General features: G+C 36.2%; 1 protein-coding gene across 2 annotated transcripts in view; it reads right to left on the bottom strand.

Annotated features, from left to right (window-relative positions):
* Positions 1-261: 261 nt before the first annotated feature.
* Positions 262-21,647, bottom strand: part of NHLRC2 (NHL repeat containing 2) — a 35,672-nt gene continuing 14,286 nt past the window's right edge. For both annotated transcript variants that reach the window (XM_074875331.1, XM_074875332.1), the window contains 6 exons: positions 14,128-14,227; positions 13,411-13,642; positions 12,834-12,956; positions 11,163-11,372; positions 9,862-10,087; positions 262-8,405 (listed from right to left, as the gene is read on the bottom strand). In XM_074875331.1, coding sequence (XP_074731432.1) covers positions 8,149-8,405; positions 9,862-10,087; positions 11,163-11,372; positions 12,834-12,956; positions 13,411-13,642; positions 14,128-14,227 — 1,148 coding nt within the window. In that variant the 3' untranslated portion in view covers positions 262-8,148. The remainder of the gene's footprint in view (positions 8,406-9,861; positions 10,088-11,162; positions 11,373-12,833; positions 12,957-13,410; positions 13,643-14,127; positions 14,228-21,647) is intronic.

The following is a 21,647-nucleotide window of genomic DNA, read 5'->3' as shown; positions in this document are numbered from 1 at the left end:
ATAAAAACAGATCTCTTGTTTCCAAACCACTGTGTAACACTGAAACTGTGGGGTCCTCATGACGGCACAGTGTTTTACCAACCCTCAGGGCACTGCATGGCTGGCTGACACCCCCGACTGCAGAGCCCTGTGGGAAAGACAGTGTGAAATGAATAGTACTTGTTAATTAAAGGATTTTAATCAAGCTGTAACCCTTAATGTCAGACGCATTTCATAACTTCCACGTCTATGTTGATGTAAAGATTGACAGACAAACCCAGCTTTGAAAGAAAAGATAAATTTTTTAATGTTTATTTTTCCATGAAAAAGCTTTACAAGGAGAAAGAGGTCTCACAGGAGAAAGAGTACATTCTTTAATCACTGTTTATTTGTTGAATTGATATCCAAGGCTGATATTTCTTCTACAGTGTATTTATTTGTTCTCATAATATTACAGGACATTTACCTTTTATTTAAAAAGATCATAAACCACGAATAATGTTAAGAACATTATTAGGCAACGCTGTATGTGAAGAATTTGCACAACCTACATCAGCTGTAGATTAAGTGCCTCTAGTTTTAATTCTTCACATCTTTTGTAGTAACAACTATAAAACACATCTTTTAAATGTTCAGATATTTGAAAGGCTTTGCACCACATGTAATGGAAAAACAGAGGTTTAGTATCTCAATAAGCAGACAAAAATATTCCAATGTCCACAAAAGCAACATTGAAGCTCTCAAGGAAGAAAAAAAATCTTGTTTACCTTTAAACCATATGGAGACATTTATTAAGGTGTTAAGTGCTCAGATGTGACTTTCTTCACTAGTATTATACTAGTTCACAAGATTGAGAAAAAAAAATTTAAAGTAGTTAAGAGTAGCTTGAACAAAAAGCACCTTCATTTCAACTTAAATGAAGAAGGAAAACTCCAGTTTCAGAATTAGTAGAATTAATAGAATTAAAACCCCCTGAAACTTGCAAACCTTGACGGTGAAACACCTTATTTCAATCAGTCCTCCAGCATTTCTGTAAAGATACACTTTCAAGTATTGTTATCCAAGGCACTGATTTTTAACTTCAGTCATGGTGATGTAATTAAAATGTAGAATTTCTGTCACACTGGGCCAAACTACTGGCCCTAAAGATACTTGCCACTAACCTTGGAGCACCTGGATTTCACCCAGTAGAAGTTTTACAACTACCTTATTTTTCTTTATTAATGTCTTTACAAAATCACATAGATCCATCACAGGTTTTAATGATACAATGATTAATGGTACATTAACGGTAATGATTTACAGAAGAGAAAGTTTTAATTCCACTAATTCTCCTTTAAAAGTGAAATTGGACAGTTTTAAAGTTAAACGTTCAAAATATAAAATACTTAGCAATTTTGTTCTTCTACTATGAATTCTAAGTTTTTAAAAACTGGAAGCCAGGTATCTGATACAGGCAACTCTCAGGACAGATTCCTTAAGTATGGTTCAAAACCAAGTATTTGTTTAATCAAAAGTTTGAAAAACAAGCTCTTCTTTTTAAAAAACATGAGTGTAAAAAATCAGTTGGGAACCATTATCTCGCTTTCTATGAAGTCTGACAATGGACAGATCAGTTGAATCACAGAATTGTCTAGGTTGGAAAAGACCTTGAAGATCATCCAGTCCAACCATTAACCCAACATTGACAGTTCCCAACTACACCATATCCCTCAGCGCTATGTTGACCCTACTCTTAAACCCCTCCAGGGATGGGGACTCCACCACCTCCCTGGGCAGCCCATTCCAACACCTAACAACCCGTTCTGTAAAGAAATGCTTCCTAATATCCAGTATAAAACTTCCCTGGCGCAACTTGAGGCCATTACCTCTTGTTCTATCACTTGTTACTTGGTTAAAGAGACTCATCCCCAGCTCTCTGCAGCCTCCTTTCAGGTAGCTGTAGAGGGCGATGAGGTCTCCCCTCAGCCTCCTCTTCTCCAGACTAAACAACCCCAGTTCCCTCAGCCGCTCCTCGTACGACATGTGCTCCAGACCTCTAAATACTTAGTCGAAAGGGGAAATACACAGTGTGGAATATCGCTCTTCTGAGCCCCAGGGCCTGCAACTGGACAAACAGTTCTCTGGTATACTTGAAAACAATGGACCAACAAAGAGGTACACTAAGCAATACACTAGCTGCACAAACTATCCAAGGTTTCTAGTTTTGCAGCTGTGACAATAATGTGTTACCCCTTGAAAATAATTAAGCACAATCTGCAACAAGATAGCAAACTGGTGTATCTTTCAAACCACCTAACAGCCAAAGTATTTAATTTATAGTATCAAAGCGTCCTGAAACTAAGAGCCATCAAAATCCTTGCACAGGCTACTCAAGTTTGATGGGATGCTCGGGGAGATCTAGAAACAACTTCAGAACCTCACTGGACAGCGCCAGAGGTAAAGGTAAAACTTTTGATGGTAGCTGCATCAGTGCAAAGCTTGATGCGGTTGACCTGAGGACATAATCTTATTCTAATGCTACCTAGAAGCATGGGGGAGGGTCCAGATAGGTCCTAGATTTCAGTAATTATTACCAGATTATTTTAAAGAGTACTAACGAATCAATTAACTGAAGATTTTTGCAGGAATAAGGGCAAAATTCTTGCCTTATTTATGGAGCAAGATTTTATAGGCTGTAAAGAGAAGTAGACCTAGGAAGCAGTGTCATGGTGTAACTCCAACTCATCCTGAAGTTCCACCCTTTTGGAGTGAGCTACCAGGTATGTTATCTTCATATGGGACAGCCCTACTGCACTTGCTGTTTACATCCTCATCCCCAAAGCAGAGGAGGGGCAAGGAGCTGGTGGAGGGAATTATCCTACTTGGATGCCTCCATGTTAACAAGTTACTGGCTGCATTTCCTTCTGGGGGAAACTACAGGAAGAAAAGATAGATCCCAAAACCTAACCAAAATCCTCCATAATATTATGACAAAGAAACTAAGATAAACTCTGAAACTCAATCATAGGTGTGCTGAAACCTTAACAAGAATGAATTGTAATCCTTAATGAGATAAGTGATTTTACACATGATAGTACAAAAACTATAAAATGTAAGAATGGCTGCTTCTGATGGAAGACAGTAGTCAGATTTGGTTATATGAACATAATGGAATGTAAAACATTAGAAATACCATTTCTAAATTCATGATCCGTTGTAGAACACAAAGGCAGATGTGGTGGTTTAATTAAAAAATAACCAGGTCTCACATTTTCAATAACTGTTTCCCACTAATTGTCACCATTTTTATACCTTCCCTGCTTGTGTCAGAGAAGCTCCTCTAATCCCTGACAAACCGATTTCAATGAAAATGATAATGATTAATTCTAAATACTAAATCTTTGCTAACATGAATCAGTAATTTTAATTGATTATATGAACAACTGAGCTCACAGATTTGAGCGGAGAGCTACTGTGGGTAGTTGATAAAGCTGCTGGGCATGGTGAATTCTCCTCAGGTAGCTCAACTGCAGCCTGGAGGACATGTATACACAACGTGTCACAATCTCTTGCACATTATACAAGCAAGAAAACTTAATTTTGAGTTGCAATACAAAGTTTATGAACACACTTCTGTGGGAGTTTAGCTGCAGTGTGTCTCTGAGGTAAGTCTTAATGAATAACAGTGATTTTAAAAAATTACAGATCATAAGAATGTACATAAATCTCTGATATTGTCTGCTAAACCATAAGCCATTTTCAACTAGATATATTACTCATAACTCTACGAAGTCAGACATTTAAAGCTTCCATGTATAGAGAAAACCTTGTTAGGAATCAAAAATTCAAGAGAATTTATGGTCAATAACACAAGTCTATGCTAAAATAAATAGTCAATAATTAGAGGAACAGAAGGACATGCCCCTGCATGAGAAGGAAAGTCCCTTCATTCAGATCATCCCCCTCCTCTGAGCAAGAGATAAGGAACACATTTTTCTTGATGTTCTCACAAAAAATAGTTTTAACCATGGTTTAAGCTAGAAGATTTGCACAGTGGAATGAAAAAAAGTGCATTAAGAATATATACAATGTACTGGAAGCCATATGCAACTTTTCTGAGGCTAAGCAGATAAGGCATTTACATGATGCTATATAACTACTTTCTCATATATTACCCATCTGGTCTGTACTTGCTTTGTATCATGACATTACCACAGCATTATACAAACATAACGTTCTACGAGTGGAAGACATAAGAGGCAAAATACAAACTATGAAGAAGTACATCCAGTAGAAAAGCCCAAAATAACATGTGAGAATCTAACACCAAAAGGACTCAACTAAAAATGTATGCATAAAATATGTGCCCAATAATAAGTTTACACAGTCAGCATCCCTACCCTTCCTTCAACAGAAGGGAACAAACTACAGAAGGATACTACTGAATTCACACATGGAAAAGCTATCAAAACACATTACACTCCCTCTTTGAAATCACATTACCTTTTTCCTAGTCTAATGAAGAATTTTGTACTGTAATTAAAAAAAATGTCTAAAAACTTTCATGAAACTATTAATATATTCATTCAAAATCAAAAGCTGTTCAATACAAGCAAACACTACAATTAAAAACTGCAAATGCCATTGAACTTGTTTTCATTATACAATACAACCATGACCAATATTCTTTAGAGATTTGCTACAGTAATTTATTACTTTATTAAGGCCTGATGCAAAACCTATTAAAGTCAGTAGAAAGACATGCTTTGAAAAGGCCTTGAATTACATACTTTTACTGTAAGATACAAATCTTGGCATGCTGGGCCATATCAACCTGCTTAGAATTTTTATATCAGGAAACTAAATTACCGTGAAAAGAGATAGCAGTCATCGATATATACGATTTTTCATTATTTAGACAGAGCAGTAACATTTTCTGTTCTTCTGAATCACATTTTGGAGATGCTTCCTGGCACTTAACTGAAATACATTTCTGCAGCTTGTACATACTATTCTGTTTGCCTGTCTGGTTACATTTATGGTACTCATTCCTTTACTGTAAGAGCATCTTGTAAACCCTGGAGGAAGCAATTGAAATAGTATCCCTAAACATCATAAGCTTTTAAAAACCATGTTTTTCTAATTATAAACTTTCAAATGTCACAAGTGAAACAGAAGGAATGACTCCGGGAAAGCATATGCTATTCTTTGGACAAACAAGAGATAGCGTTAGACTGTATGATAAAAGGCCAATCACAGTGAACACACAGACTGAGTGAGGAGCACAAGAACCCCAGTAACCTCATCAGTGAGAACTGGGGCACAGTGAGAAACAGCTGCTCTGAAGATGATGAAGGAGAACAATTAGAACAGTGTCCCTGTGTGAAACCCACTGAGTCAAGAAACACAGCTCTCCCTTGCAAACTAAAAAAGTTATTGCCTGAAAGGTTTGAGGACTTACTGGATGTGGGGTGAAATAATTTTGAGATATACAGCTTTTCTTTGTAAATAGTGGGTTGTGTGTCTTTTTGAGATGGTATCACACCTTCTGCCCCTGCTTTAGCATAAAGCCATTACAGTGCAGTAGCAAGGAATGCTCTGAGGCTTTGTAGAAGGAGTAACAGTAACACGGATATAGTACACGAACCCCCACTCCCCTAGTTTACGTAAGATTCAGTCATCTGCTGCAAGACATGGACTTAAAAGAAAAGGTAAAGAAAAAACTGATTCAAACAGATATATTCCTGCTCTCTAACAGTAAAGCTGAAACTGTTTTCCTTGAAATACAGTTGTTTAAAATTTGGCTACAGCTAAGTATTTAGACGTTCTTTACAGTTTGATCCTGGACTTCAGCTTGATGCTTATGTAACAGTTTTCCTCCTACCTACTAACACCCCTTCCCTATAAGCTTAGAGTGGTTCTGAGTGTGTCTACAGTGACTAGAGGTCAAAACTTGAAAACAAAAAGGATATGATACTTAAATACACATCTATACATGTACATTTAGATAGAAAACATATCTACAATACTACATTTAAACATTACTATTTCAATAAGAAAACAGATTTGTTAACTTTTTTTTTGAATACTGGAATACAGGCAGAATCTGATGATCACATCCAACTGAAATACACAAATGCAATGTCATTCTAGTTGAAAATGAGAGAAAAAAATCCATCTGCTGAATTATATGTTCAAGATAACTGTAACAGTTTGGTTCATTATTCTGAACTTCTGAAACTAATACTTGTTTTTTTTCAGTAAGCAATAGAAAATTTGTGAGCTAGCTGGAAGCTGATCTAAGGTTTCCTGGCTACTATCCAAAGTTAAACAAACAAACAAACAATTCTATAAGAGTGAGTTGTACTAAAGTGTAAAAAATGATAAATGCCCAAATCAGTTTCTTTACCTTCATCTTTCCAATAGCATTTGCAATCTGTGAACAAAGCAGCAAAGCTTTCTCCTCCTTCAAAATGACATGTGAGAAATGAGAGGCTTACCCAAAGGAGCTGAAACACTGAATTAGAAAAGTTGCTTAAAAAACAAACAAGAAAAATACTAGCACAGCCCTTGCCTTGCTGACAGGTGAGATAACAACCATTTCTGGTACTACAGAGAACTCTCAGATAGACTGGCATTTCAATGGAAGGAAAAAACATACCAGTCCATATGGTTCCCTTAAAACAAAACTCTCTCGGGTTCATGACCAACGTTTCAGTCAGCCTTTAAGTAAGAAAGAGCAAAACCAAATCATACCGGGGATTTGCTGACAGGTGTCAGGAACAATGGTGACTGTTTTAGAAAAGACTATACAAAAATTCAGTACTGTACTTTATAATATATGTAAAAATACTAACTTTGAACTTAAAATCATCTTCTCAGAACTGATCCTCATGACCAGGGCACAAAGTTTAATCCAATGACCACTTAAGCACTGTGGAAATTCTTCCAGTTCAAGTAAAAAATTTGCCCCCCCCCCGGTATTCCTGCTACTTACTATGGCAAATTGAAGAAATTTTACTTGCAAAACATTTAACCACCAAAGGCAGAGTTTTGTAATACAGTTTTAAAGCACCTTACTCAAACATTAAGTTAACAGCTTTATAGCAAAAGCTCAGAACCTCTAAACATGAATGCAAATAATCTATTATTAAACATACAGTTCTGCTTCAGTGGCCACTATTACAAATCAGGGGCTAACAGTGACTTCAAAAGACTGAATCAGACTTTAAGAGTGTAATATTCTTTCTAATATTATATATTTTCAAGACAGTATTCTTCAGACAAGCCTTTACAGAGGAATCATAAAAGTAGGAAAGTGATTCACCGTGCTTGAAATGGTTGACATTTAATTTTTGCAGTTTAGATATTCAACCATTATCTACCACTTACTATAAAAATGTAAATTGGTATGTATCAGAAAAACTCCAGCATGGTTTTGTGAGTTTTTTTCTTTACGTATATATATATATACATACACACATTAGAGAGAGGCACATTCTTTGTTAGGTATCAGCATTAAATTCTTCTGTAGGAACTTGGAACTCCTTTCACAGAAATTTTTCCATGAAACTGTGATCCTCATACAAGGCAGTCATATCTAGTTAAGCAAAACACTCAGTTTGCATAAAATTAGAGCTACGCCTAGTTTAAGATGTACTTTCAAAACACATGTGTCACAAATGCCATTACAGAAAAATAAGCAAGATACTTCTTTTACAGCCTGAAGAAAGAAACTATTTGTTTTGACATTCTATTAAAATTTAGTAGGGGCACAAAAGGAATTTCTTAGTCCAAACTGATCCAGCTATTCTAACAGTGTGTACAGTGCAAAGAACTTCTTACAGTAACATCACAAAGTAACACCAGTTCTTTCAAAAGGACTCTAAAAATTGTTGCTCATTGCTTAGAATGGCATACACCCAATATATTCACAGTTGGCAACAGTCTAGAGTATTACAATATTATTGCTGCTACTGTAATGAAAAGAAATGAGGTTGTGATGATAAATTTCCACCTTAAGCTGTAGGGAACTCAACTTCATTTCACCAAGTATATTATTTCTTAGCTTTGTCATAAGCTCCAGGAAAATGAAAAACAGAGAAAAGTTATCTATTCATATTTTCTCTTACAGAAATGGTGGATAGTAAAATAAAGTATGAAATTAGCTGGCTTTGGGTTAGCTGGTTAAAATGCATGTATCAGTTCAACTTGAGTCAAGCTGCCTTGGTTTGTACTAGCTATCTGTAAAGGCTGACTGAATGAGATTCCTTTCATCATACAGGCACTGCTACCTTTGCTGCAATAGTAGAGGCACACTTTGATAGCCAGGATAGCTTCAGTTGACAGACAGCTCCTGGGTAACTGAAAGGGAATGATAGTTTGACAGGAAATATCTTTTATTTCTCCAGACAGACATTGTCCTTGAAGCAACCACGTATTATCTGTAGAAGAAGAACAAGTTTAATCATTAGCATATTTAACACCATGTCTGAAACCTACAGAAAACACTAATTTTACCTATAGGACAACATGGACTTTCTTTCCATACGCAACATTAGGGGAAATTTCCTTCCTAATTTTTCCAGTCGGGGACAAAAAAGAAAGAAAAGTATTTTACAAATACTCCATTAGGAGTCATTTAAAGATGGAGAGATTCATAGCTTTGCTTCAGAACTATAGGTATATAATATACAGTACATCTTATTTAAATGCAAGGGATCTGCAATTTATCCTATACGCTCTTAAGAGGATATTAAAATTTATTCTGAGATATGCAAGCAAAACTCCTGAAATCATGGGTTGCTATACATTTGCATCAGAGGTCTAATATTCCAGGTAAGATATCTGCCAGAAGTGCGTAAAACTGCACGTAAATGATGGCATTTCCAAACAGAAGCGTTGGTTTTACAAGTGGGTTGCTGCAGTTTAGCAATGTTCAAGCTGACTGTTACAACAGAACTTGAATTTCACATTTATTTAAATATTTAAGAGTATGTGAACTGAAAAATGAACTGCACAATAAATGTACCTAGCTCACTGCATTGTACTCTGTATTTTACTGTAAGTGAGATGGATGAAGTGGCATTTTTCCGAAAATACCTAAGTTGGCTCTAGAATTTATAAGCTTGAAATAACATGTTGAGTTTAGGTTGCTTATATTCTCCGATTTTACTAACCCTTGAAGGTATCACATATAACTTTACTTCAACAATATCTGGAGATTCTGTAGGCTAAAAAGTGTGCTGACTCTCACTGGAAATAGTCTATTTGTACTCCAAAAGCACAAACTGCGATAAAAAACTACTTTAAATCATGGGGCATATAAACAAATTGCAGTGCCTGTACAGTATTTGTTGACTGCTTTTAAAAGCAGAAATACGTAAATATGAATTACAACAAAGTAGGTTCAAAGTAGTTAGGTATAAATGTACCTCAAACACTTTTAGGAAGAGACAAAAGCAAAAAAAAAAAAAAAAGAATCGCTTTCAGGAATATGCTTCAGCTTCATGGTCAGATTTCTCACAGAAAGAGATGGTAGGGCTGGTGTAAGCTGTTCATAGGGACAGAGTGGAGAGGGAAAGCATCTAAGGGGGTTCAGTACCTTTGCAAGCCCTCACTGGCAGCTTGTCCCAGGAAAGTTAAAAAGAAAAAAATAATGCCACATTTATTAATTCAAGCAAAAAGCAACCTATCAGGTGTTTTTTTAAAAATCTTCATACTCCAGGTATTAAATGTTATCAACTCTAAATAACATGTATTGCATCACAAGGTCAAATGAGAACACAGGGACATTTTGATTCATCAGACTGAGATCCCTCGTATTGCAGGTGCATCATGACAAAACCCATTTTGTATCTTACCTACTCCTGTTCAACTGACAAAACACAGGCACTTTACCTTCTGCTGTGATAAACCAGGAATTGGGTGCTTCTTCATTCAGTTTTGAATCTGGAGGAAGAGTCAACTTTAATAAAAACTGAATTGTCTGGCCGGGAGTTACAGTTAATGAAGGAAGTTGAACATTTGGTGCAGATTTAGGCAGTTTTGGAAGGTTTCTTATTTTATCCTTTTGCACATGCAGGTTATCTGTAACATCGCATGCCTCTGGATTCAGGATAGGCAACTGTTGGTAGAAATCAAACAAAATATTTTTATTTGTACTGAAAGCAAATATGCTTTCACAATACAATCACAGTTTCAAAGATGACATAGACTAGGAAAACTAACACATGATAATATGGCTATTGGACTAAAACTTTCTGACAGAGTACAACAACACTACAACAACAAAGAAAAAGGGAAGACAAAATGTTTTTCTAAAATGAAAAAGTGATTAATCCAAATAGAAATAATATTTACTATTAAAATAATAAAATCCACAACTACTTTAAAGTATCCTTTAATTTAAAATTTTAACAGTTGCTTTATATTTTTACTTTAAATAAAATTTAAAGGTATTTTCTTCTAATCTGGTGGTAAACTGCACAATTCAGTAATACAATCCAAGATTTTAACCATGCAGATTGCACAGTAAAGGATAATTTCACAGAAAAGTCACCAACTCGTTATACGATATGAAAATTTAAACACACAGAAAGATCATGTACTATTAAATGCAAGAAACATATGACAGTTGGACCATTATGTCATATATGTGTGTGTGTATATATATATGAAAACATTAAGACATAGTGCCATTGTAAGATGGAGAGGAGCACAAATTTGTTTTGCCTTCATGTTTATAAGCAAATACAGCAGTGTTCAATTATAACAGTGGTTTTGATTTGACAGCTTGGAAGCCCGCTATGCATGACCTCCCAAAATCATCTCTTAAAGCTTAATTACAGGACTTGGTAATCAATTTCAACTTCCACTTGTTACAGAGTGCTCATGAAATACTTTTCACAGTGAAAAACTGGGCTATATTTTTAGTAACTCATGTTTCTGTATTACTCTTTTCTAGAGGATCATCACTTTCCTTTTTCATGCAAAAGTTGCCTTTCCAAAGACTAAGGCTTTCAACAACTGTGCTAACAGGCAATGTTTATTTGCCAGATCATCACAACACATTCTGTGAATATAGCTACAGCACCCAAAAAGTTTATTAGCTATATGATTTTTATACTACTTGCCAAAGTCTGTAATAGTAATTTATATCAAAAACACCACTATCGGCCTGTTTAATAAGTATTACTTGCCATGGAAAGAATTTTTGTTTCAAAATCCAGCACTTTAATCTGATGATTATTTGTGTCTGCAATGTACATCAAGCGGCCATTTTCTTCCACACACAAACCTCCAGGTTCATTAAAAGTTGACTGTGTAAAGCTGGAGCCAATAACATTGCTTGCTTCTCCTGTGCCCGCCAGTGTAGCACAGTTCTTCATCTTGGGATCTACAACTTTAATCTAAGATAAATGAAGACACAAAAAAACTTATCTGAAAAAAACTCACCAGAATTTAGAAGTTCTGCAGTATCTTATGCCCCACGTTTCAGAAGCCAGCACTAACTCTAAGTACCTTAGCTACCAAGTGTGTGTCCTAGAAGCTAAGTTATCATACTTTAACAAATAACTGTCCCATCTGAGTACTGTGTTCAGCTCTGGGATCCCCAACATAAGGATGTGGACCTGTTTGAGCGAGTCCAGAGGAGGACCACAAAGATGACTGGGGGACTGGAGAACCTCTACTATGAGGACAGGCTGAGAGAGTTGGGGTTGTTCAGTCTGGAGAAGAGAAAGCTCCAGGGAGACCTTAGAGCGGCCTTCCAGTACTTACAGGGGCCTACAGGAAAGCTGGGCAGTGACTTTTTACAAGGGCATGTCCCTTTTTACAAGGGACAAGGGTTAATGCCTTTAAACTGAAAGAAGGTAAATTTAGATTAGATGTAAGGAAATTCTTTACTGTGAGAGTGGTGAGGCACTGGAACAGGTTGCCCAGAGAGGTTGTGGCTGCCCCCTCCCTGGAAGGGTTCAAGGCCAGGTTGGACGGGGCTTTGAGCTGCCTGGGCTAGTGGAAGGTGTCTCTGCCCATGGCAGGGGGGTGGGACTGGATGATCTTTAAGGTCCCTTCCAGCCCAAACCATTCTGTGATTCTATGATCTTCCCCACCCCCTGCCATGCCTTGCTGGACTTTACTTCTTCCTTTGGTGTTCATTCACTGTTCCCTTTCATAATTTTGAAGGTACCTAGCCCTCTGGTATAAAAGTATGATGAATGGCTTGTTTTTCTAATGTTTGTTGCCTTTCTGGAAACATTTGCAAAATAGTAAGTGCGTAACAAAACTGGCAGGCTAACTTCTATCTAATTTTTATCCTAAAAATAGATCAGTTTTTTTTCTAAAAGTAATAGCAAAAAAGCTTATAATATTTTATTCAACACCTGAAGCAAAATTTCATTTGCCACAAACTTCAATAAGCATTCAGTGTTATATACTTTATTCTTCAAATTAAAACAAATTACTTTTCTTTTAATGCATTTAATCAACGTACAGTTAAAAGTAAGTCCTCTTGTTCTCCCAGTTTTACCAAACCTGCAGTATTCCTGACTAAGCACTCCTAGCTCTTTTGCTCTAGTTCAGCATCTTCGGGAAGACATAAGGAAAGGGTCTTCAGTCTGAACTGTAACTTGGCACTTTAAATTCACCTTCCCAAGGGACCATCATATCAACACAAAAGCATGTGACAGCAAAACAATCGTAAAGAGAAAGACCCATAAAGGAATGAAAGAAGAAAGACCCACAAAGGGAACTCGTATCATTTGTTTCCTCAGCTTAACTGAACCAAGCACAGTCTTTGTATGTTCCCAAAATAATCCTTCGCAGTAGTAAAAACTGCAAAGCCTGTATGTAACAAGGTACTATATGCTTACCTTATGATTATAGGAATCTGCCACATAGAGCAGTTTTCTTTTCTTGTCCCATGTCACTCCTAAGGGATGTTGCAACTTTGCATTGATGCCCGCTCCATCCACATCACCAAAGGCAAACAAATTCTGAAAGAGTATTTTATTAAATTAATACATTTGATTATTCAATGTTGACATGAATTTAAATGACTGTAATTAAATGGAAATTCACTGACTTAAAAAAAAAAAAAAATCAAGACAACTTCAAAACAAGGATACTGAAAACTAGGAAGTGTAAATGCTAACCATGGAAATGGAAACTCTCGCATTTAAGGTATCAATATGAATCCAGCTGGCTTTAATGACCACACAATGCTGAATCAAGTTGGCTATTTTAAAAATAAGTAATTAGTTATCTGAGGAGCAACAATCTGCACTACAACCTGAGCGTCACAACTGGCACACATTTGCATTCCAAGCAGTGAAGTTAAGAAATTGATGGCCACGGAAACTGATTTACCCTCTCACCCCAAAAGTGGTTCCTCCAGGTCAGGCTTGAGGAATATTAGTAGGGCAGTGTGGGGAAGTTTGAAGTGATTACCAATGGATCTCTCTCTCCTCCTACAAGGTGCTTTACTGCTCCGTCTTTCAAAGAGATGGTTCGCACAGTGCTGCTTTCGCTGTCTGCTACAAAAAGGCAGTTCCATGGTTCCTCGGAAGCCAGAGAGAGACCGGAAGGCTGCGCAAAGCCTGCCTTATGCGGGTATGCATTGTTTCTGTTCTCTTCATTTCCACTCCCAGCGAACCGAAGGCAGACTCCTTTCTTTAAATCACTAAAGGAAAAAAAAGTATAAAAAGAACAAAAGTTCAAGAATGAGTTTGAAATACTTCAGACATTACACATAAGCAGAAGCTACAGGACAAGCACTTGTGAGTTATAAAACTGACTGTACTGCAGCACAAGGAATTACCCAATGCCATTCTGCTAGCTTTTATTTCACCTTAGTATATCATTCATTATTAGATAATTCAGCAAATGCAATGAAAAATAACATTCAATTATATGAATGTACCTTACTAAGTCATAGTTTTATAGCAAAAGTAGCATCTTTCATTTCATCTAACAGATGTGGGAAAAAGCAGGCAGGCTTTAAAGGTCACACGCCTTTTAAGTCTGAACAGAAGCAGCAAGCTTCAAGCTAAGTACAGTTGAGAAAAATTATTTTTAGTTTAATTTGATTATCTCTCTCTTTGCTGTTTGCCTTGCTAAACAGCTTTCAAACCCCAATTTCACATGTCTCTTTTTACAGCTGCTTACCTTCCCTTTGGTAGTTTTCCATCTTCCAACATCAGTGCCCATACCTGATGAGTGCCTGCCATTGCTATCCATAAAACATCATCTTCCTGGGTCCCTGAAACTTTTAAAAACGGATGTATAAAAACACATGAAAAACCCCACACACACTTTGGGTATCTTTTATAAAACAAAAAAAATCAACAAACCAACACTGCTGTCCCCCCTACTCTAGCTCACCTTTTGCCATGGGCAAGAAAAAAAAAAAAAAAATCCAACCAAAGAACAGAGAAAGAGAAGGAGAGAGAGAAAATGTCTTTCATCTACCAAAAACTCTGCTATTTTTCTTCTGTTCACTTCCCAAGGATCTAAAAATTGTGTTTTTAATATCCCTACCTGATAAAGGCAATGCTTCAAATGGGATTTGCTCTTTGCAACATTCTGCTGATGGGTCCATGTTTCACCTGTTATTTTTGGATTCATACTGGCCAACAAATATGCACATACCTTCGCTAAGCACAGTTTTGGGGGCGGGTGGGTGTGTTGTGGTTTGTTTTGGTTTATTACTGTGCTAGTGACAAAATTAGATATTCCAGAAAACTATCGGCAGCTGTTTACAGGTTTTGAGAGAAATAACCATGGCAGTACTATTGTTCATTATATACTGAGTACATAATGTTTTTAAAATAAGGGTAACTGATGCTTGCATGTCATGCAGATTTACACTCTGGAGAGCAAAACCTGCTGTTTATTCAAACATTAGATGGGATGTCAGCAATTACTAATTTCTCCCTTTACCAACTATCCAGTTTCCAAGTTGTTCTCCCTATGAACATGTACACGTGGTACCAAATGCAGATCTGCAGAACAGCGAACTTCTGACTGAGAAGTGTTCAAGTATGTGTCAAGCATCTAGTTTTTTCAACTCAAAGTATATATTCACCAACCCAAATCTAAAAATTACACAAAGCTTGCCCAAATAATACTTCACAAATAAAATGATACAAATGGAAAGCAAAGAACATATAAATGCTCTATAGCTTTAAACATATCAGACTACAGCATAAGAATGCATGAAGACTAATTGTGAAAGACCATTAAAAAAAAACTCACCAAAACAACCCAAAACCAAAAGGAATTATCTTAGCCGTTTCTGAAAATCTTAAGCAACAAAAAGCTGACATTTAAAAACTGCATTAAAGTGGGGACACTGTTATCTAACACCATACTATGCAGACTGTATACAACTGTAACATCTAGTCAGAAACAACATTTAAATGTTTTTCTAAATGAATATATCAAGTATTGGAATAACTATTAGCCACTCAACAGAAAAATACCTTCAAATTGCTCACAGAAACTTTTTATTCACATGAACTTACAAAACATTATACATCTCAGAGATGTTCCCGCAAACAATTTAATGGATACTTCTCCCTGCCTCCCCCTTATTTTAGAGTTTCAAAATAAAAGCAATTATATGTAAAATGCTTGCAAGCATCTTAAGCCTGAGAAGTTAGTCTAAATCAATCTTCCTAAAATGAAATTACCACCATTCCCCCAACTGAGATCCTGCTGTTTTTCTTCTAATCCTAAACTTTTCCTACATTACACACTGCAAGAGGGGAAAAAAGCATCCTTCTGTTTCCAGAATCAATTTCCTCATACTGTGAGCCTTCTTCAGCGTAGTACTGGTATGATTTTAATGCAGTTTATCTTCAGTCTTTTCTGTTTCTTGAATTAAGATACAAGTTTTGAAGACTGTGATCAAAGGAACTCTGCTGACTCTCTTCTGCACCTCCACGCGGCTCCATGTTTTTACACAAACTAGAGCTCCAAGAATAAAAGTCAAACTCCCCAAAGCACCTCAGAGTTTTTTGCTGAGCAGAAAGGTTTACAAAATGAGTTGGAAAACACATTTTATGAGTCACGAGAAATGTTACTGAAGTACTGGCAATGCCCAAACCACCCCAACAAAAAGAAAAACCATCATTTCACTACTTCCTAAATAGTACAGTTCAACTTCAGGATTTTATGTTTCCAGGATTCGTATCTTGCACTTTTCAGATGCTACTATTCTGAGTACCCCAGAATGAATAATGCTAAATTCACTGGTCAATTCAGAAAGTCAGCTTTTTATCTTGCTGTGCAGTTCATTCTGAGGGATCTCAGAAACTGCTTTGTTAATTATTTAATATTCACTTCATTCAATGAAATGAAGTTGTAAGAGCTGAAGTGAGCACTTTAGAAAAATCTGTTCCATTCATCTATCCAATTGTCTAATTCCACCCACTGAAAACTCCCTTGTGACAGCTACACATTGAAAAATTGAAAAGGTTTCTTACTCTAATTCTGCACACTGAAAGGCTTATCAAATATGAGACAGAGAAAAAAGTATCAATATTAATTTCAAATTTTACTGAATATGTAAGATCAATAGAGAGAAGATCCTTTCTTCAGCTAGAGAACAGGACAGGAAAAATATGTAAGAGCTCCATATCCATCATAAATTTTAATGCAACTTAAATATTTTCTAATGGATGGCAATTAGAACAAAGAGAATGGATGCAAGCATGGAAACAGCCCAAGCATACTGAATTGTGGAAAATATGTCAGAACTTTAACAAAAAAAGTTATACAAAACCAGAAGAGTAAAACCAATGCCTACAGTTGCACAGCTAAGGTATTTCACCACACAACTGTCCTGATGCCACAGAGTTTAATGCTTTATGTTCTGGGGAAAAACAAAACAAAACAAAACAGAAAAACCTCTTCTTTCAGGATAGAACAGTCTGAGGACATGTCACCACTGTCATCCTTGCATTGTTCTTGCAGGAGAAAGGGGCCAGGGAGAACCAGCATGCTAAAATTATATAATGCCATCATTATCATAACTTCTTATCATCCTTGAATGGAAAGAATTTATTTTTAAGGAATTTATTATAAAACAACATAAAAAACCAAAGGAATTTTTACATGTATTCAATTAAGCACCACATTCCAACCTATCTTGAGCTGTTTTAAAAATCCAGTGTAGTTTCTCCTTATTAGGGTATGTGCTTTCTTATCTTCAGTGCTGCCTGTATCAAAGCAAAGTATGGCTTGCAAATGTGATATGTTATAAAGATTCACTAATAATGACCTAGAGCTCTGAATGCACTGCTGTTCCATAGTATACGATGCTTCAGTTATTATGCGATGATTCAGTTTCTGAATCTGTCTCTGTTATCTATCTGTGTTTTAAGAATTCACAGTCCTGTTTGTACACATACGTAACTTCAAACAGTTGAGCAATACTGCTGATCATTAACTGTAAGTCAATTTGAATGCACAGAAAAGACTTTATTTTGTACCAGTCAACCGCAGTATCTGTTTGAAGAGATTTCATTCCCAGAACTACACACACTTCCAGCTTCCCTGTCCGGGGACTGCGTGCTTACTTCCAGTCTGGGAATTAAAAGCCCGGGAATCAAAACTAAATTTTGTGGCTGGCACCACCGACATTTTCTAAATAGATCGAAGTTTGAAAATATTATTCTTGTCTACTAATTTTCTCTTCAAAAAAAAAAAACCCAAAAAACAATCCAAGGAAGAAGTATGTTGGTACACTCATCCTCTGCAAAAACACGAGGCAAAAAAGGGCTCTATACCATGCCCTCCAGTTTACACATAGGCACGCTACCTGTGTGCACATGTGAATCCAAGTCTTGCCTTCACTTAAGTCAGTGGAAGTTTAGCAAATTAAATCCAAATCTGACTGACAGAACAACTACAGAATCATTGTTCTTCAGTGAGACAGAGATAGCAAAGCCCCAAAGGAATGCTTTAGCACCATAAGTCTGGACTGTTACAAATACACATTAGCCTTTTTGGAGGAGTAAAAATTAATTTTCTTCTCTTTTTCCTATGCTACCTGACACACTTTCACAGTGTTGCATCATACAAACAGCATAACCCTTTATGAAACAAAACACTTCTGGAATTTTCCTCCTTAGTTAAAATACCTGCCCTCTCATCAAGGAAAATCCTTGAGAGATACCAAGGGGATGTCATGCAATGCAAGGTAATAGGGAGCTAAAAATTATTACTGTAATTCAATATTTTCTCTTTCCCAAGTTTTCTAACTTAGGCCTTCTGACTATAATGGCAGTAAATACGTCGAAAAAATCCGAAGTAGAAGTGATAGCATTTGTTAATATGAAAGAACTAATTTAGATTATTTAGTGTTGGGATACAGCACTACAACTACAGAAAAAAGTCTGGTTATGCGCTTTATTCATTCCTATTTAAGCATAGCAAATGCATACACCTGACGGTACTTCAGCCCTGCAGTGTCCCCTGACCCCCAACACCCACATTCCATGTTCAAAAGCACTTTCAGCATCAACTGAAAACAGTTAAAAAACGTGTCTCATTCTGACCCCAGCATGTCTGACAAAGTCTCTGTAAGACTTGTTGAAGATGTTTATTTTCAGCAGCTCTGAATCTGGAATTTTACATTAAACCCAGTATCTGATACCTGATCTAGTGTTTAGAAATCTGAATTGTAGTTCTAAATTCTTTGTCCTGAGCATACATTTACTTCACAGAACAAGACTACAGACTGTGAAACAAAGAGAATGAAAAATCATCATTCCGGGTACAAATACCATAATTTTTTATAGAGGGCAGTTTCAAGTCATGGACTTCAAAATGTTACTAAATTTCACATCTGCTAAGATGGTAACATTAGCAAATCCAAATGCTTCTTTTCACTGCAGAAAGTTATCATCATCATTATCCGTTTTGTCAAGATGTAGAGAAATCCAACTTACCAGAAAAGTAGTCTGTCAAACTAAATTGTGTGGGATTACTGTTGGATATTCAGTCACAACTTGCACTACACCCTTATGTTACGACTTTAGTCTTTGCATGTTTCTGTCAAAGGCATGTTCATACTAAAATGCTAACATAAGTGTCTAATTTCTTGACCTGTTTCTATAGTGAACATGTGAAATATTTGTAACTTTTGTTGCTATTACTATTAAGCAATACCAGAAACTCCTTAGTTTTGGCTTGGAATACAGAATCAGAGCATTCAGTCAACAGTTTAACCAGGCTCCTGTAGAGATAAAAGTCTGTTGGGCTGATCACACAAAAAGCTACTAGTTCTCTACTCCTCAGTTTTCTCTCAAATGCTTAAAGAAAAAAAAAAAAAATCCCAGTTTAGGAGCAGGAATGAAAGCTGCTTAGGGGTGACAGAAACTGTACATAAATTATGTCAGGACACGTGAAAGCTTCAGTTAAATCTATTTGTCCCTCTCTGTGATTCTGCCAACAGTATGAAGCTGGTTGACCCACTCAGAGAATATACAGAAGAAAACAGGGTGCTTCAGAAGTCTTCCCAAAGCAAGACTGGGTATTGTCCTACTTCACTGCAGTCCTTCACTGCAACTGCTTAATGAGATATTTCTCAAAAGATCTTTTCCCCTTAAACAGTTCTCACACGGGAATAAAACCCTACAATAAGCCTTCCACTTTACTTCAGCCCTATCTTTAATGAAGAAGTTACTTTTTCTTCAAAATTTCAAATATTTTAAATAAAAAAATAATTACCATTTACAAGTAAATTTAGGATCTAGTTCAAGAAGAGAAAACAGAAAATGCTGTTTCATGCTAATGATGCCTCTAACATGATTTTCTGCAGAACCAAATTCATACAAAGGTAGATGCAGCCCAAAGCTGAATGGGGTATCTTTGAGTTTGTACTTTGCACAGAAAACTACTAAAGAGATGAGAAGCCCTTTTGCATTCCAACTAAATCTACATTGCTACATCATGCAGTCATATTACATATCCAACATATGTTTAGAGTAATTCAAATTTTGAGTTGTCCAGAAAAACCATTCCTAATTAATCCCTGATGATCACAAAAGCAGCTCTTTCATTTTAAAGCTATTACCAAGGAAAATTCCTTTCACAGGATGGTGAAGGCTAGAGTCTCAATGACAAAGCCTTTGAGACCAGACTAGAAGGAAAAAGACAAGTGACATGTAGAACGCATACTTTCAAGATACAGACAGTTCAGACAACAGTTCATATATGGTCTGAGCTCACACAGAAAGTGCTAATTGCTTATTGCTGAAGTGATTATTGCTTTTTATTTTGTAAAATTAGGGAAGAATCACCATGATAATTCAGAAAAAAAAAAAAGTGTTTCCTCTAGAATGCAGTGGTACTAAATAATCTTCTAGCAGAAACACGGAGAGAAAAAAAAACCTTACATACTTTTGCCTTTTACGGGCTATAAAAATGGTACCAGTATGATAAGGTACTGTACTTTCATTTAAATAATATCTATGTAAAACCTAAATTGACGTAAAAAATTCCAACTAGTTTACTGAAAGCATGGTCAATACTGTACTTGGGAGTTTCTATAAATAGATTACAATCATGCAATTTAAGACCAGATTTCGGAATGTGAAACACACAGTTATGTCACCAAGCGCAGGTCATTGTCCTGTTCCTTCCAGCAAGAATGCAGCTATCAAGAACATTTCATGCTCAGATCAACTGTGCATTTAAGTATCACTTGCTTTCAACACCCACTGAATAAAAATAGAAGGGGACAACAGAGAAAGCTAAAAAAGCACAGAGTAATTCAATAATGTATTTTTAAGCTGCTGGCCCTCCCCCCGTATTTTCTGCCCAATCTATGTCAATGTAAATTTCAGCACCAACTTCAAGGAAGCCAGAATTTAATCCATGGAGTTCATTCAAGAATTTTAAAGGGGGAGGGTAAAACACAAGCTCAGTGGCCACAACTAAGGAAATAAAAAAGATGACAAGGAAGAATACCGTCTGCCTGAATCCTAGCATGTGTTTTGTCTCCATTAACTCCCCTGCCTTAAGGAAAGACACTTGTGCCAACTTTCTTTTACATGGTATTTCACAGTCACTTAACCTCTTTGCCTCAGACTTCAGCATCTGTACAAAATGGGGAAACTAAAGCCTACTATCCATGGAAATACTATGAGGATGCTTAAAAGCATGCTACTTAGTAGTATCTGTTCTGAATATTAACTTATCTGTGCCCTCATAAACTTTTTCCCCTCAATATTTTTAATTTCACAACAAACTATACATTAAAATTTTGCAAACAATTAAGTCTTAATTAATCAATACATACTCTAAACTTATGTAGGAGTAATTTCAAGAAACATGATACAGAAAAAAAATCTTCTCTCAAGTGGTAACTTTTCCCTTTGAGACTTTGAAAAAGCTGTTTAATACTGCCTAATGTAGTACATAAACAGCTTAAATATTTAAACTTCTTTTTTTCCTCCCTTTTGTGTTCTGGATAGCATGGCTTTGGACACTGAAAGGACACTCACAGAAGCATCACTTGTTTAAAAATTATAAAATCCATAAATCTTTATTCTGAAAAGAAAAAAATGCCTCTTGTACACAGTTTAAGCTACACAGATCTAAGGAAAATGGGAAAGTTGATGTTATTTCCCATATGCCACGTCAGTTAACACAAAAGTCACTTATGAATTTTGTAA

The sequence above is a fragment of the Strix uralensis genome, chromosome 7, assembly GCF_047716275.1.
Source record: "Strix uralensis isolate ZFMK-TIS-50842 chromosome 7, bStrUra1, whole genome shotgun sequence".
Classification (NCBI taxonomy): Eukaryota; Metazoa; Chordata; class Aves; order Strigiformes; family Strigidae; genus Strix; species Strix uralensis.
Note: the sequence above shows the minus strand (reverse complement) of the source record. Positions and strands in the feature narration are given on the sequence as shown.